The sequence below is a fragment of the Theobroma cacao genome, chromosome 6 (assembly GCF_053813885.1).
Source record: "Theobroma cacao isolate CCN51 chromosome 6, ASM5381388v1, whole genome shotgun sequence".
Classification (NCBI taxonomy): Eukaryota; Viridiplantae; Streptophyta; class Magnoliopsida; order Malvales; family Malvaceae; genus Theobroma; species Theobroma cacao.
In genome coordinates this window covers 7,380,073-7,396,927 of record NC_142644.1, presented here as the reverse complement: position 1 = coordinate 7,396,927, position 16,855 = coordinate 7,380,073, and the positions used below count along the sequence as shown (strand labels likewise).

At 35.4% G+C, this 16,855-nt stretch overlaps 1 protein-coding gene across 2 annotated transcripts; it reads left to right on the top strand.

Moving 5' to 3' along the window:
- The first annotated feature begins 3,562 nt into the window (after window positions 1–3,562).
- Window positions 3,563–16,770, top strand: PUM5 (pumilio 5). 2 transcript variants are annotated; one of them, XM_018123447.2, is made up of 10 exons: window positions 3,563–3,775; window positions 6,640–7,418; window positions 9,099–10,504; window positions 10,621–10,762; window positions 10,875–10,982; window positions 12,281–12,493; window positions 12,601–12,711; window positions 13,543–13,737; window positions 15,563–15,734; window positions 16,409–16,770. In XM_018123447.2, the coding sequence occupies exons 2-10, from the start codon at window positions 6,771–6,773 to the stop codon at window positions 16,429–16,431; spliced, it is 3,018 nt and encodes a 1,005-aa protein (XP_017978936.2). In that variant the 5' UTR covers window positions 3,563–3,775; window positions 6,640–6,770; the 3' UTR covers window positions 16,432–16,770. The 2 variants fall into 2 exon arrangements, with proteins under 2 accessions (XP_017978936.2, XP_017978935.2); XM_018123446.2 differs by having other exon boundaries at window positions 6,631–7,418.
- The last annotated feature ends 85 nt before the right edge of the window (window positions 16,771–16,855 follow it).

Sequence of the window (16,855 nt, the reverse complement as noted above, 5' to 3'; positions counted from 1 at the left end):
ACCTTACCATTGGTCCATTTTTAAATTCTTAATTATTAAACTTTCTTTCTCTACCACATAAAATCCTTCAATTATCCATGATAATAATGAGTGAAATTCATGTGCTGTACAAGCATTGGGTGGTGTAAAATTACAATTTTGCCCCTGGGGTGGCAAAATGACTATTTTACCCCTATGCTCGAAAAAATATCGGAATTAAAATTCTTCACTTCTCAAACTAAAATTATACTCCAAATGATCAATCTTAGTCAAAAATTTCATCCAACACTCACATCTTAACCTCGGGTGGCAAAATGACCATTTTGCCCCTAGGTCATGAAAATTCTAATTTGACTCTAAATTGGTCCTCGAATTTCGAATCACCATTTTAAGTCATTTTGAGATTTTAAAATTCTCAATTTTATCTTAAAATCTCTATTTGGACTAGTTCGAGGTTTAATTCAACTTAATTGTACCATTTGGTACATTGTCGTCTTTTAATGATTTTCGAGGTACCCAAGTAAGCAAACATGCATTCTTATATAAGAATGTCATAATAAACATATTGTAGAGCTAGGCTTGACATAAAAGAAGTCATTGAATGACTAAGTATTAGGCAAGTAGGATAATAGAGTTGTTATCAAGTTGAATTACCTTGATCCAATTCATCAAGCTTCTTACTTTGATACATCTGAATCACAAAATGTATATTAGTTAAAATGGACAAATAAATATCATGCTTTCAGGTCCTAGCTAACTAAATATTTTTCAATAAAACGATGTTTATTATGTTGAGAAAGTCAAAAAAGGGCAAAGTTCAGGCAGAGTATTCAAATGCTTATCAACAACGTTTGTTTGGTTTTATATACATTACTTCTAAGTGACTCTTTACATGGGCAATGCTGAGTCCTCTAACTTTCATCAACTGAAGAACCAACTTGGGAGTTGCTCTTTTTGGCATCCAAACAAAAACAACTCTTTCTAATTTCAAAGTTACCATAAATATGAAAATAGCTAATCATAAAATCAACTAATAATTAACTCTAAGTTATTATTCGTATTGTACCATGAAAGATTGAGATACATTCTATGTAAATGAAGCTTTCATTCTTGGCCACCAAGCCTTTCGACAACTTGCACAAAAGATGGACGGAAATCAGGTGTCCATTGAAGCCTTGGCATTTTTTACCGTAGGTATTACCTTACTCTACATGTCCTTTCTACAGTGTTCGATATGCATAAATTGCAAAATATGAAAACATAATATTAGATAACTACTGCCACCAATCAACACAATAAGATGAGTCCCATCCACAAAAAAGTTACTAAACAAATTTATCTCTAAAAGAACAAAACAGTATTTACCTGTATATATTTCACTGAGTCTTTCTCAAATGTTTCATAGGTTTGAGACTCTAGATTATCCATCAGAGGCTGCATTGAAATAGCATAATCAACCAACCTTTAACTGAAATAATAATAATAATAATAGCGGCAAGAAATTTGCAAAAGAGTAATGCTATTTTGTCCAACATTTGGACCATCCAATTATTCATAAATGGCATATAAGTGATAAGTATATGGGCATTTATTTCTTGTGAGTAGTCCAAAATCAGACACTTAAGCATTTCTCTAAGTAGACATAGAAAAGAAATAATATCTGCAAACACAAAGGGAAAGCTCGTGAATCAGAAGAGAAAATAAAGCAAAGAAAACTCACTTGCAATGGAGACTGTAAAAAAATCCCTATAACCAAGCTAACATATGAGAATGAAAGAGTCAGAAGGCAATGGCACAGAATGAACTTGCCTAAATGTTTGTTTAGAAAAAGAAAGAAAGAGACCTCAATATGATCAAAGAACAGGAGATAGAGTTTGAATATTTATAAGCCCCATTATAATATTAGCATCAAAATTGATTAAAATAGGCTAGGATTTGATATTTATTTTGTAGTTTTATTATAGATAAAACTCCTCAAGAACCTAAATAAAAAATTGAAATTTCTAGAGACAAAGTGTACCATTAATACAAAAATAGGATGACCAAGTGTTTGATTAAAGGGAAGCAAGTACATCAGAAATACCTACTCCCCCCAATTAAGCCAATGGACTCTCAAATAAACCCATCAAAACAAAGACTATAAAAAAAAAAAAAAAAAAAAAAAGCGAAGTAATACTTGTGTCTCAAATACTGCATACATTTTCAGCCTTAATAATAACCAAAAAAAAAAATTAAAGAAACCCATTTAATCTTGAAGCTTTCTTTGCACTTTTCACAATAAAAAGAAAAGGATGATATACGATGGGTTTAGCCATGTGGATGGTGTCTTTGGCATTGATTCTCAAGTAGCAAACATGCATTGACCTGCCGATTCAGTGAGTGCAACTGAAACCGTTGGAGAAACCATCGACAAAGATGATCACTTTATCCTCAAAAGCGAAACACGTACTTCAAAAGAAAGAGAGAAAATGAATAGGAAACCAAAAAAGTCCAAAAAATGAAAAAAAAAAAAAAACTATTAAGAAAAAAAATAGATAGAAAAGGAGGAGAGGGTTCTAGATACTGGTACTAAAAGAACAAAAAGAAGGGAAAACAAAAAAGCGGAGAAACCCAAGAAAACAAAGGCTAAAGGAAAAAAAGAAAGAAAAGAAAAATGAGAACTTCTTGATACTAGAACCAAAGAAAAAAAATGGGAAAATAGAAAAGGTGAGAAACCAAAGAATAAATGCTTTGCATACTAAAGAAAAACCCCTGTAGGACACTTTCACTCAATTAAAACATCACATGTCAATCAATTAAATTATTGACGTGGTGCTCTAATTAAGCTCAATTGTCTCTATTAGTGACAACTTTTCATATATGTAGATTGTACTATATTATATAATTTATATTAACATAGTAATACACGTTATAAAGTAATTTATTAATATCCCACATATTAATAAATTCGATTAAATTTGGTTAAATTAGTTAAAGGAGAAAATTTGAGGGGTTCAGTTAGAAGAAATCAAGAGAAAGTTAGTTAAGTCAGTTAATAGGATTTTTTTTGATTGAATTAACCATCTTAATCAATTATTCACCCTAATTATAAGCATAAAAATGATACGTCATCTAAAATTTAAAAACAAGATGTGCAATTTACTAAAAAATAATAAGATTGCAAATGAGATTTGAGGTTTACTAATTTAGTTTCAATGGCAGTCAAAATTCATTTTACATGAAATATATTAGAAAAATATACGCTCAAAATGGCTAAAAGAAAAGCCTAAAACTTGCTAAAATCCAAATACACCCACCCCTGAGGGACAAAAGCGTTGATGTCAGCACAGAGACAACCACGTGTCCGATGGTTCTTTCTTGGAAAATTCGCACGAACACGTGTCCAAGCTTCCCATTCACTAACAAACTCACCCAAAGACAAAAATGCCTACAATTCGCACCCCATTTAACAACCCGTACCATGGACTCCATCCCATGATGAACGCTTTGCAGCAAAAATACAGAATGGCAATTCCGGCATCTCGTAAAGTATGAAACCTGTTATTCCATATTTTTACATATCTACGCTAAACTCAGCATGATAGGAAAACTCGCGGTAAAAAAAACATATTTTCAAGGCCATTTCTGCAAGTAAACATTTTTGTTTTCCCAAAGCAACAAACTTTCTCTCTCTTCTCTCTCTTTCTAAAGTCTGAACCTTTGGGTTTAGTTGGCACTCCCAGAAGTCTAGAGAGGTTCCAACAGACTTGGGGAAGGCCTTTTGTTTCAAGCTCCAAAGTTTCGTCTTTCAACTTTGGTGAGACTCGCTTAAGTCTTCTTTTCTTTCTTTTTTTTTTTTTCATACTTGGTTGTTGTTTTTGGCCGTTTACTGTAGTTGGGATTGGGTTGATTGTTGAGAGAAGATAGTTTCTTGCTTTAAGATTAATGGGTTTTGTTTAATTCTGTTGAATATGGCTCATATGTTTCGTTAAGTAAATGGGTGTAGCTGTGAGTTTTTTGGTTGATAAAGTAGGGGTTTGTTGGGGGATTGTTAAGAATATTGATAAAGGTTGACTTGCTTTATCTGGGTTTTCTCTTATCTGTTGTTTGGTGGTTTTTCTTAGTGTTTGAAATGAAAATTGATCACTAGTGTATACGTATAGCAGTCGATAGCTTTTTGCTCTATGCCTGTATGGAGTTCTGGCATAATTTTGGAACAGAATTCTGAACTATATGAGCGAAACAGCAGGTTTAGTTGAAGGAATTCGTGTATAGATTGTAATGTGGTCAATCATCTATTGTTTATGAGCTAATGATGCATTGAAGTTCCAATTCACTTGTCTGAAGGGGTGAGAGTCAAACTGGTTGATGGTTTACATGCTTGCCCTCCCTTTACTGTGGCAAAGTTGATAAGTTTTGCTTTTGCATATGATGCATCTCACCACCGTATTACTAAATGCAATCTTTTGACCAATACAAATCAAGTGTTTTTGAGTATGCTGCGACATCTTTCTTTGACATTTGTATCTTTGCTAATTACATAATCCATCATTTGAATCATAGCTTGATTGACCCAGTAATCTGTTTACAATTTAATTGTGACTTTTACATCTTTTGTCTTGACATCTATCCGTGCCTTTGTCTTGTTACTAATCTCAATCCTTACTCTTTAGTTTGAGCCTTTCCCCTTTCAAACGTGCTAGCTTGCTTTGCCTATGATGCTATCTTGGAAACTTCATTTTAGAACCTTTTGTTTCTTCTGTCTAGTAGCTTGTGTTACAAAGAATCGTATATTCAAGTCATGGCCTATAAAATACTTTCTTGCATCTAATAAACATGGCTTTTTGAGTACCCTAGAAGACCTTAACTTTCATAATATTTTATGATACTACTCTGTTGTCCAAACAAAGCTATATGTCGAAGGAAGTTATGTGTTTATCTTATATATTAACTAATCATATTTCCTCTTATACATAGAAGAGGAATCCTTTTTTTACTTTGTATCTTATTTGAAATATTTAAGCTTGTTAATGTGCCATGTTAAGCTCATTGTCTTTCTGGTGGGGACTTACGATGACACTTTACCTGTTGTGTCAACATACTTCAAGATTTTGACCTTTTAATGAGCTGCAAGTAAATAAAAATGTATAGCTATTTATTTGAAAGATATATGGATTAGATTGTCCTCATAATGTTTGCTATTGTGGATTCTTGGGTAGTTGTTGAGAGGAATTAGGATAAATGTTGCTTAGTTCTCACATCATGGAGTATGGAGCATTGAATTGAACTTGAGAGTTTTTTTCATAATTTTCTTGTTTTTTATGGGTTGAGTTGTAATTGTTATATAGATGTAGGGTTTTAAGTTTATTTAGACAATGTTTTACGTTAATTGGTTTTTGTTTTCCAAATATTAGGGCATTAGTATTATTTTTTGTAATTTTTATGCCCCCAAAGGGACATCTCAGTTATTAGAACTTAAGACTCCCACTTGCAGATCTCGAGTTTGGGTCATGGGAAGGAAAGTGAGATTTATGGGATGGGTATTTGAGTTTATAGTAGGTTTTAATTGCTGAATTGTTGAGGGTTTAGAAGACTGAGTTTGAGATTTTCACCCTCTACTGATTCTCTCTGGTTTTCTACCTCTACTGCTATTCTTCTCCAAGTTTCCTCTGTTTCTTCCCCTTTCTCTAATATGTGTTTTCTGCTTTTAGTCCCCTACTTGTTCTATATTAACTTCATATGTTTGGCAAAAAGTTTCTGCATTACAAGCCCTTTTTTCCCCTAATATTGTGTCAAATTATTTATCATTTATAGAGGTTTTCGTCATGTTTTCTGAAAATATATATATATATATAACACTGGCTTACTTGGTTCTAACATGGAAGCAATTGTTTTCTCTAGGGCTCCATTTAGATGTATGAAAGTTTAGGAAAACTGTTGAAAAGAAGAGTGCAGGAAAGTGAAAAGGTCTTTTCCTTCTTTTATGATACGAGAAAAAATTTTTAGAAAATGGTATTCAACTTTACTATCCTGCATTTTTTTACTTAAGATTGCGGGATGAGATATGAAGGAAACTACTTCATGCAGAATGGGCTTGTGGGCCTACAGATTTGATAACCATATATATAGAAACTGAAGGAAAGCTTCTTATTCTCTTTTTATTTCCTTATCCTGTTAATTAACATGGGCATGTAGGACTTACTGTTTTGCTTTTTGGCTAAAGGATGCTATCAGATAGATACTAGTGCTTAGTGAAAGCAGCCCATTTAACATATTTTATGTACATTGCGATCCAAATTGGCTGGATGAGTAATTGTGATCTGCAACTAGTTTGACCATTGTGAATCATTCATGGCAGATGGATCTGATATTTCTGAATAATTTGACCATGAAGCCGAGATGGCCTTTATGGTCTACATATATCAGCCCTAATTTTATATTAAATCTAATTGTAGAAAACTGTTACAGGAAGGGCTAGTGATTGATGATTTTTATGCTTCAAATATGATATGATCCTTTGGTTGATTTCTATAAAATATATACCATCTTCTTATTTACGCATACTGAGACCAACTTTAATAATTACTTTAATTTTTTCTTTTTGCTGGTAATACTAGCATTATGTTTTAAGGCTAAATTGGCAACATCTCATGCTTTATAATGAAATTCTAGCTGTTGCAGCCTGTTCATGCTTCTCCTGGATGATTAGCAACTTTTAATTGACGGGCAAGACATTGCATCTATGTTAGCTAGCGACATTCCAGGAGAATAATGTTAATATTGCCGCTATTAGGAAAAGGAAGTTTCTGATCATGGCAACTGAGAGCCCAATGAGAATGATAGAAAGTAGTGGAGCCACAAAGTGGCACTCGTCAAAGGATGCTTTAGTATTCGGTTTGCCATTGAAAGATATGGAAGTAGAGGAGTTGAGACTGCTTTTGAAAGAGCAAAGAATCCATGGAGATCAGACAGACACAGTGCCAAATCGAAGTGGTAGTGCTCCGCCAAGTATGGAGGGTTCATTTGCAGCTCTTGGCAACCTTTTGGCTCAACAGAACAATAGTCTGACTTCAAGCTTGGCAAGTTTGAGCAGTGTCATTGAGAATTGTGAGTCTGAGGAACAACTGCGCTCTGATCCAGCCTATTTTGCCTACTATAGCTCCAATATCAACTTAAATCCAAGGCTTCCACCACCTCTCATCTCACGTGAAAATCGTCGCTTGGCACGCCATATTGGTGGTTTTGGTAATAATTGGAGAGCAAGATCTATAGATGATAGTGGCAGTGGCTCCTTAATGTTTTATCAAAGTTCACTTTCTACACATGGGGAGGAATCTGAGGATGATAGATCCCCCAGACAAGCTTCAGACAAGTGGCCAGAAGATAGCACTGTGTCTTTGCCAGAACAAGACTCAGCATCTTTGACAGGTCGGCACAAGAGTTTGGTTGATCTGATACAGGTATAGTCCATTTTTGTTTTCTATTTTTTCCTTTCTTGTATTTATTTGGTTATTATATTTTCTTCTATGAGCAGATAGATAACGGTGAGTTAACTCCTCTAGTATGCACTATTTTATTTACCAGTTTTAGCATGTAACTTTAAGTGGTTGTCTTATTTTTTGGCATTTTGATTAAGAATCATCGTTCTTGGTTCCTCTTCTTCTTATTAATGGCTGGGGTAGGTAGCTAGCAGAGTGGTGCAGTCAGGTTTAAGTTTTAATATATCAGTTAGGGGTAACTGTTTATATTTTCTGCTAAAGAGAGGAAGCTATTGTTTGTTAGTTTACTCAGAGTCTGATTAAGGACAATCTCCCATCAAATAATGTTCTACTGGTGGTGAAGCTATATTCAGTAATCTCTTTTTATTATTGTGACAAAGTTTAAATGTGTATACCAGCTAGTGTCGTGAGAATGGAATGCTTACTATTGTGGTATCTTTAGTTTCCATGGCAGCTTGAGATAATATTGGGGCTTCAGGTTTGAGGATTTAAGTTAACACGTGGTATAGATTTTCTGTTATTTAGCTGCAGGACAATAAAAGAACAGATTGCAGATGGTAATATAATCTGTGCAGCAAACTAAGTTGGTAAAAGAATAAATAAATAAATAAATGCAGCAACCAGAGCAATCACACCTAGGGTTTCTCATGGAATCATGACTAGAAAGTAGAATGTAATGATACCTTAGTTGCAAGCAGAAGCTGTTACGATAAAGTCTATTATGATTAGCTTAGCAGAATGCAATACTTATTTTCATGCTTCTGCTTATGGAGTATTCTGATACTGACTGGCCACTGGTACACCTATCCTATAAGAAACCTGAACTGGTAAAAACTAATCATCTTGGATTGCATTGACAAGTTTGCATCGTACATAATTAATAAAGTAAAACTATGCATGTGGATTGCTGCTGTAGCCATTCCAATGAAACTGAAATTGCAGGTTTAGCATTAAGAATCAAAATTAAACTAAAACTTGGTTGAACTTAACTGGCAAGAATCATAGATTTAATCTTTTGTTTTCTGTTCAAGAGATACATCAAAATTAAAATATAAGGCTCTCAGTTGATAATTGTTTATGGAGCTACTGTGAGCATTGCTGTACTATTTGTGGATGTATCTCTCCTACTTTTAAGACTGCTGTAGTTCCTTTTCTGGCATCAAACTACTTTCATAACCTTGTTTTTGGAGATGACTGAGACGAGATAATCCAGAAAACGAATGATGTCTCTTGTATTGTGCTTGTTTTGTGTGCACATGACTGTTCATCTGCATTTGGATAGAGACAGATGCTATGGAAAGACGTAGATTTAAAATGTTTCTATACGATTCTTTCTCCCACTCAGATGTTCATGCAGCAGTGTATCTTTGCTTGAGTTTTTGCATAGAGGCAGAGACTGCAGAGTCGTGTAGAGTTAAAATGTTTCTTACACTCATTTTCCCTTGTGAATACTATGAATATACAATATGCAGCAATTGATGTTCTGTGAAGTTCAAGTTAAAGGTGTTGGATTTTACAGGTTTTGCATGCTAGTTTTTTAATTATTAGTTTGTGTCAGGTAAGTAGTTTTTGCGGGTTTGAATTTCTTGCTTATGTTGTCTTATATTGATCTTAAACTTCATTTTCTTTGCAAATATGTAGGAAGACTTCCCGCGCACCCCTTCACCTGTATATAGTCAGTCTCGTTCCTCGGGCATTACAGCAACAGAAGAAACAATAGATCATGATGTTCATGCAATCTCGTCTAATTTTCCTTCTATTAATGCTTCAGAAGTACCAGATTCAAACTTTGGTTCTACGGATGTTTGCATGGATACAAGTGCCCTGGATGCTCATACTATTGCTTTAATATCCCAAAATGATTCTTTAGAGACCTCAATTCCAGGTCAGCCATGTTCTGAACAGACAGGGAGATTACCAGGCCCTCAAAAAGAAGATACAAGTTTGAAAGATGCTAGTCTGGATGCTGATGCGTCCGACAATGTTCAGCAGTCAGTTGTGTCTACTGTAGAGTCGAGAATGAGAAAGAAACAAGAAGCACAACAGTCTCATGGAAGGAATATTCCTCAACACTATTCATCCATTCAACCGGGTTCCCCACATCAGGCCCAAGGAGTTGCAGCTCAGGGCTTTTCTCAAGGATTGAGTCATCTGTATAGCCATCCTAAGTTCTCTTCTCCAGAGTCACAACCACTTTTGCATTCTTCTGGACTCACACCTCCAATGTATGCAACAGCAGCAGCGTATGTGACTTCTGGAAATCCATTTTACCCTAATTTTCAGCCATCTGGTGTGTATGGTCCACAATATGATGTAGGTGGATATGCTGTGAGTCCTGCACTTTTTCCCCCATTTATGCCCGGATACCCTTCTCACAGTGCTATTCCTTTGACATTTGATTCTACTGTGTCTGGTTCAAGCTTCAATAATCGAACTTCTGGTGCTTCAACTGGGGAAACCACTCCACATTCAAGTGGTTTGCAGCATCTAGGCCACTTTTATGGGCAGCATGGATTAATGCTGCCACCTTCCTTAGTTGATCCGCTTCATATGCAATACCTCCAACATCCTTTTAACAATGTATTTGGTGCTTCAGTTCAGCGCGGTCATTTGGCATCAACTGGTGTTACTGGGGGCCAAGTTGATTCTTTTGTGCAGAAAGAGTCGACTGTGGCTGCTTATATTGGCGATCCAAAACTTCAACCTCCAATTAATGGGAGCCTAAGCATTCCAAATCCTGGGAAAGTTGGAGCTACTGGTGGTAGTTATGGAGGTCATCCAAGCATGGGTGTCATTGCCCAATACCCATCATCACCTCTTGCTAGTCCACTGATGCCATCATCACCAGTAGGTGGAATGAGTCCTCTAAGCCGCAGAAATGAAATCAGGTTTCCTCCAAAAGCTGTACCATATTCTGGATGGCATGGACAGAGAGGATTCAACAGCTTTGAGGACTCCAAAAGGCATTCTTTTCTCGAAGAACTGAAATCCAGCAATGCCCGAAAATTTGAAATCTCTGATATAGCTGGGCGTATAGTTGAATTCAGGCAGTGTTCTTACTGAGTTTGTTTTCACTCTCTCTCTTTCTCTATATATATATATATATATATATGTGATTATGATCTCCAATGGGAGGAATAATTTAATACCTGTTTGACTTCAGTGTTGATCAACATGGGAGTCGTTTTATCCAGCAAAAGCTGGAACATTGCAGTGTTGAGGACAAGGAGTCTGTTTTCAAGGAAGTCCTTCCACATGCTTCAAGATTAATGACCGATGTTTTTGGTAATTATGTTATTCAAAAGGTATGGTTTCAATATGTGCTTTTATGAATCCTTTCAGTAAATTAATTTGTTGGCAATTGTAAATGATTTGGATGACATTTTTGGATTGCTGAATTTTGTTGCTGTATTGCAGTTTTTTGAACATGGAAGTTCTGAGCAGCGAAAGGAACTTGCAGATCAACTTGTTGGAAATATGTTGAACTTTAGTCTGCAAATGTATGGTTGTCGTGTGATACAGAAGGTTGGAACTTTTTTTGACGATCATGTAGCATGCCATGCTGATAAGTATGATGTTTGCAGTTGCAGAGCCTGAATCTTTTAAGTGTGATCTTTTAATAGTTCCCACCACACAGAAGAGACTTACACCTCATATCATCTTAGAAATTTGACCCAAAAATTTAAATTCTTTAAAACAAATATTGTCATCAAGATAATAGTATCTCATTACATTCCTCAACGAAAACTTTTTTCTACAAGAAATTGTGAAAGCATGCAAAGGATAGGCTTTTAAACTGTCTTAACTCCAAGAATTACAATCTTTGAGAGAGCTCGAAAGCACAACTCCTTCTGTTGAATCAGCAGTTTGAGTTTTCTTTAATTATGTTCTTTGAAAGCTTAGCTTGACCATGTTATGTCTGTTGAATAGGCTGATATCAACTTGATGTTTTATTTGCAGTTTAATTATTTGTGAATATGACTGGAACCTAAACAGTGAAAATTTTGGGCTAGTTTTGAATTACCTTGAAATTTAGTAAGTGGTTCAAATTCAAGTTGAAGAAATTTGACTAGATTGAATAGTCATTTTGATTGAGTATTTTGGTGATATGAGTGGTATTTGTTGTTATTATATAATGTCTGATTTTAGTGCACTGTTTCTTTTGAGGTTAATTTTTTAATGTAATTTTGAACGACAGTGAAGGATGGTTCTGCCATCTTTTGAGCCATATGTTCTTTTATAAGCTGTAGAAATATCAATGTAAGTGAAGAAGGATAAAGCCTTACAACAGCAGAACTCTCCAACAGGGGCATAATTTCTTAACTGTCTTAGATAGACAATGATATGAAACTATTGAGATCTTGAGCTTCTTGTTCAGAGAATCTGTATGCATCCACTCATTGAATTATATGATCACATAATTTGGTTGTATAGGTCAGTTTTGTCTTCTGATGGTTAGTAGTCCTATATTTGCTTTAATAAGTTGAATTAGTAGCTGGCAGTTCTCGTTGATATGCACACAAATACATACAGGGATCTGTGTGCATGTACCTAGGTATGTCTATTTATGTTATATTCTGGTAATTATTACTTTTTGTTCGATGCATTCTTGCTAATCTTTACCCTTGGGTTGTATAATGGTTGAGCATCTCTTGAAGTCTATAAAAATGGTAAATAGAATCTGCCATCTTCTTTAGTTTCTCTTTTCTGAAACTTTCATAAATTTATTTAAATTGGTTTCAGTTATAGATGAAATGACATGCTTGCTCATCAATTTAGTGCAGTTTTTTTACTCTGATCCTTTTTTGAATGGTTTTTTCTAGGCACTAGAAGTGATTGAGCTTGATCAAAAAACACAACTTGTGCAAGAGCTTGATGGCCACATTATGAAATGTGTGCGTGATCAAAATGGGAATCATGTGATACAAAAGTGTATAGAGTGTGTCCCCACCTATAGAATTGGATTTATTATTTCTGCTTTTCGTGGCCAAGTTGCCACACTTTCTACTCATCCCTACGGTTGCCGTGTCATCCAAGTAATATTACATTTTGTTGGTTTCTTGTGTTTTTGGCTGAACATAAGAAAACATGTTGTTTTATCTGCCCTGTTCTTATAATCTGCTATTCTTTTGGATCATGATAGAGAGTTTTGGAGCATTGTTCAGATGAAATGCAAAGTCAATGCATAGTGGATGAAATTTTGGATGCTGCTTATGATCTTGCTCAAGATCAGTATGGCAACTATGTTACACAGGTTCATTTTTAACTTCTGATTGTTAGTTCCTACTTCTATTGATGGCTAATTGGATTAATTTTAAAAATTGTAGTTGCTTCTCAAAATTAAGCATTGTCTTCAGAGGGCCCATAACAACTTTTTTGAACAAGTTTTGCCAATTTGCTGACGTGCTGTGTAGTGAACATATGTGGCATACCTGCTAATGGTTCATCATTTCCTTTGCATCTTAGCTCCTTCTGTAATTTGCCATTGTTTTTTTCTTCACTATTTTTCTATTAATGTAGAAGGATGTGGGGGTGTGGTTAGTGATGCAATTGTTGTCACTGTAGTAAAAATTGCTTGGCTTAGAATAGTTAGTCCGCTAGGCGCTTACCCTAATAAGGTAAACCTAGTTTTTGATGGTCACTTTATTGGTTATTGTAATACTGTTGAAGTTAGTGGTGGCACAAATCTATTCTTATTGATGATAGGTAAAGTAGATGCAAGAACCTCAAATCAAGGCCTGTTTGGCTGGCTATTGTCTCTGTGGCTGTTTGGTTGACTTTTCATGGTTAAATCTGTGGGAATGGTCTTGGAACTTGGGCATGATGGCAGTAGTCTGGGAAACAGTACCAATACCTTTTAGTTCATGGAGCACCTCCTTGAACTAGGACAATTTTAAAGCAATGACATGGGAACTCTGCTTGATGTTATATGAGCTTTTCTTTCCATGCATTTAAGTTGAGTGGTTTCAGTCAGTCTAAGAGTTTGGTTCCTAAGATTTTTCTTCTGTTCTTTTCCATTTCACTCATCTTTATTTCTGATATCACTTATCAAAATTATCATTCTGTTGGATTTTTCTACTTGCAGCATGTTCTGGAGCGGGGAAAGCCACATGAAAGAAGCCACATTATCAGCAAGTTAACTGGAAAAATTGTACAAATGAGTCAACATAAATATGCGTCAAACGTTGTTGAGAAGTGCTTGGAGTACGGTGATAGTACTGAACGAGAGCTTTTGGTTGAGGAGATAATTGGACAATCTGATGAAAATGACACTTTATTGGTGAGTCAAATAAAAAGCATTATTTGCAACTCATTAGTACTCTTATTTGTCAAGAAATTTGTTCTGTTGAGCTTTCTTTTTAAGCTTTTGGCCACTTAGCCAGTTGATTCCAGATTTTTTTAAGCCAAGTTTTATCATGCTCCTACTAAAATGCATATATAGTTATGGACGCATGCACACACAAATGGCCCCCTTTGGTCGCATCAGTTTTGACAACTGGCCTGACAGATTTTTGGATGCATAATATATTCTTTCATGCAATTACATTTCACGTTAGTGGGCTATTCATATGAAATCTTCTCATTGACCCCACATCAACACAACTCAACTTTACCCACTTTTGCAATTCCTTTAGTGTTATTTTTCCTTGTTACTTCATTCACTACAACTCCTTTTCTCATCTTTTCTTTGTTCAGCTTCAACCTTATTGCCTCCACCTTTATATTATTTTGATGATCTCCCAAATTCTTGTGTAACATTTTATAAATAGTCTGGGTTTGGATTGAGCCAAATTATGTAGGGATGAAAATTGTATCAGGCTAACCAGTTTCTTTTAGGTGCATTTGCTTTGTGTGTTTGTGTGTGTGTAAGTTTTGTTCACTGCATAAATTATTGGTACTGGTCCGATATTTGGGCTTTCTACAAATAGGTAAACTCCAATTTGTATCTCGACTCTCTTGCTGTATGTATTTGTCTTCTCACTTTGTTGCTATGTAACTAGTGGTTGGATTGAAGCTAAATGAAAAGCATTAGTGCTCAGTTTGGGGCCAGAGTATCTCCACAGTCCTTTGGGATCCCACAAAGTTAAATGTCCTTTTGGATTTGAATTCCTTCTGGTCATGGTGGGGGGGTTGCCAATCCCTTGGACAATAAATAATTGCTGTTTCCCCTTCGGTCTTTCCAAAATTTGTGCAGTAATATTAAAAGAAAAGGTAGTGCATCACTCAGATTCCAAATCATCATGGAGAGAACCAGACTGTTTATGTTAGTCATGTAAGATATCGAGTACTTTTTGTCCTTGTATTCTGCTGTCGTAATTCTCTTCAGTGTTGTTAAGGCATGTGCCTAGACACTAAGGTGTAGTGTCAGACAATAAAAGCATCTCAGACCCTTTCAGGCAAGGCGCGTTTGATCTGATGCATGCCTGGTGCGCCTAGGCATGCTTTTTGGTAAGGTGGTAGGGGCAAAAGGAGCCTGCCTGATTGGAGTTCTCTTTCATTTCTTTTATTTTTAATATTTTTTAGCCTTACCTTCAATAGTAAAAAGGGGACAATATTAAACTCCGTAATTCTCAATGTTTGAGTATTCAGCAACTTGCACCTGAATATTGGCTTATTGGTTAGTGCATAATCCCCCTGCCTAAAGAGCAGGGCTCGAATCTCCTTCAAATTATTAAAAGAAAAGGTATTCAGCAACTTTACACACACACACACACACACACACACACACACACACACACACATACACATATACGTATTGGGTCTTACTTCATTCAGGCAAGCGTTCTTTTTGCACCTTGGGTCTCATGCAATGTAAGGGTACTGGTACCTAGAGTGTGGCATGTGCTCTTGACTACACTGGTTCTCTTTGTCCTAAGTGACAATGTGCTACCCTTGGAATTTGACATCTTGTTTTACTTGTTTTTCCTTCAGTTTGTCCCTAATATGAAATCTTATGAACTCACTGTCGAGATTATGAAGTCTTGACAAACATGAAGATTTGGGGATTGTTGGTAGCTTCCCCGATGTTTTGCATGATGAATGCATTATTTGTAAATGAAACCCTTCTTTGCTGATCGTATTGTGTTCTGACCTGTATATATTAGACTATGATGAAGGATCAATTTGCAAACTATGTGGTCCAGAAGATTCTTGATATCAGCAATGATAGACAGCGGGAAGTATTGCTGGGTCGCGTGAGAGTTCATCTTAATGCTTTGAAGAAATACACTTATGGGAAACACATAGCTGCTCGGTTTGAACAACTGTTTGGTGAAGGTGCGTGAATTTTCTATCATATCCATACAGAAAGTTTCAGATTGTCAAGGATAAGTTTCTCTGATCTATATCATATCTAATCATACTATTTGAAAAAGAAGTAAAGTAGTGCTAATTAATATAAAATAACTAAAATAATCTAAAATAGCATAAATTTGTAAAAGAAAAAAATGACAACTCATAAAGTATAAAATAAAATCCTAGTTTACTTAATCCCCTAACTAGCATATTTCCATTGGTTTTTGCGAACTTCTGCACAATAGTACTTCAAAAAGAAAAAAAAAATCTTTTGCTTACAGTATGCAATAATTAAGATTATTGAAGAAAACCCTTTTTATGTAATGTAAGTTTGTTTAAAATTGGATTTAGAGAAATTGTTTAGCATGACTAATCTTCATACAATAATAAGATTCTCTGTCGGAGGTTTTGCCGCAAGGATATTGTTGCCTATTACATAATAAATAAGAGGTTTTTCAGTCTTTGGATGTATGTTATCGTTTTCAGAGATTGGCTGTATTGTTTGTGATTCTAATGGAAATATCAGAGTAAGAGGATTAAAAGAACAATGCTAGTTTCAGTATGTAATTAAGTATAATGTTTGTCTTGCACTGTTCCCATTTTCCTGATCTTACAACCATAGTAAAGGAATGCTTGTTACTGATTGCTGCATGCAGAAAGCGATGAGTCGGGACATTAGCAATCATTGGAGAAGCGTCTTGTGGCTTGCAAGCGGAAAAGGCAAGGCTAGGCTTGTGTTATTCTTAGGGAAAACAACCCGGTTCTGTTGCCGGCTTGATAGTTGAAAGTTTGTGAATAAATGTGCCACTGCATCTTTAAACTGTATTTATGTATATCTGTGTATAGGGGTAAGAACTCAAGCCAGTCATTGCTTGGAAATTGATTGAAGTGGCTCTCGGTCTCGCTTTGAAACCGGGGAATGTAGTGTACATGCATGCAGGGATTGCTACAAAGGCTATGCTTTGATTTTATGTTTTTCAAGCATTATTATGTCTAATTAAGTTTATCATCCATACAAGGGCTGGCTTAGTTTTAAATACATGTTAAAAGAGGGTTTAGATGAGAATTAAAAAATTTTAATTAAATCTATATTGTTGTTTTAA

Bases quoted from the DNA above. Each gene is read 5' to 3' on its own strand.
- PUM5 (XM_018123447.2), top strand. From the start codon at position 6,771: ATGGCAACTGAGAGCCCAATGAGAATGATAGAAAGTAGTGGAGCCACA. The intron at 12,494-12,600 runs GTAATATTACAT...GGATCATGATAG, and splicing joins ACGGTTGCCGTGTCATCCAA to AGAGTTTTGGAGCATTGTTC. The intron at 15,735-16,408 runs GTGCGTGAATTT...TGCTGCATGCAG, and splicing joins TGAACAACTGTTTGGTGAAG to AAAGCGATGAGTCGGGACAT.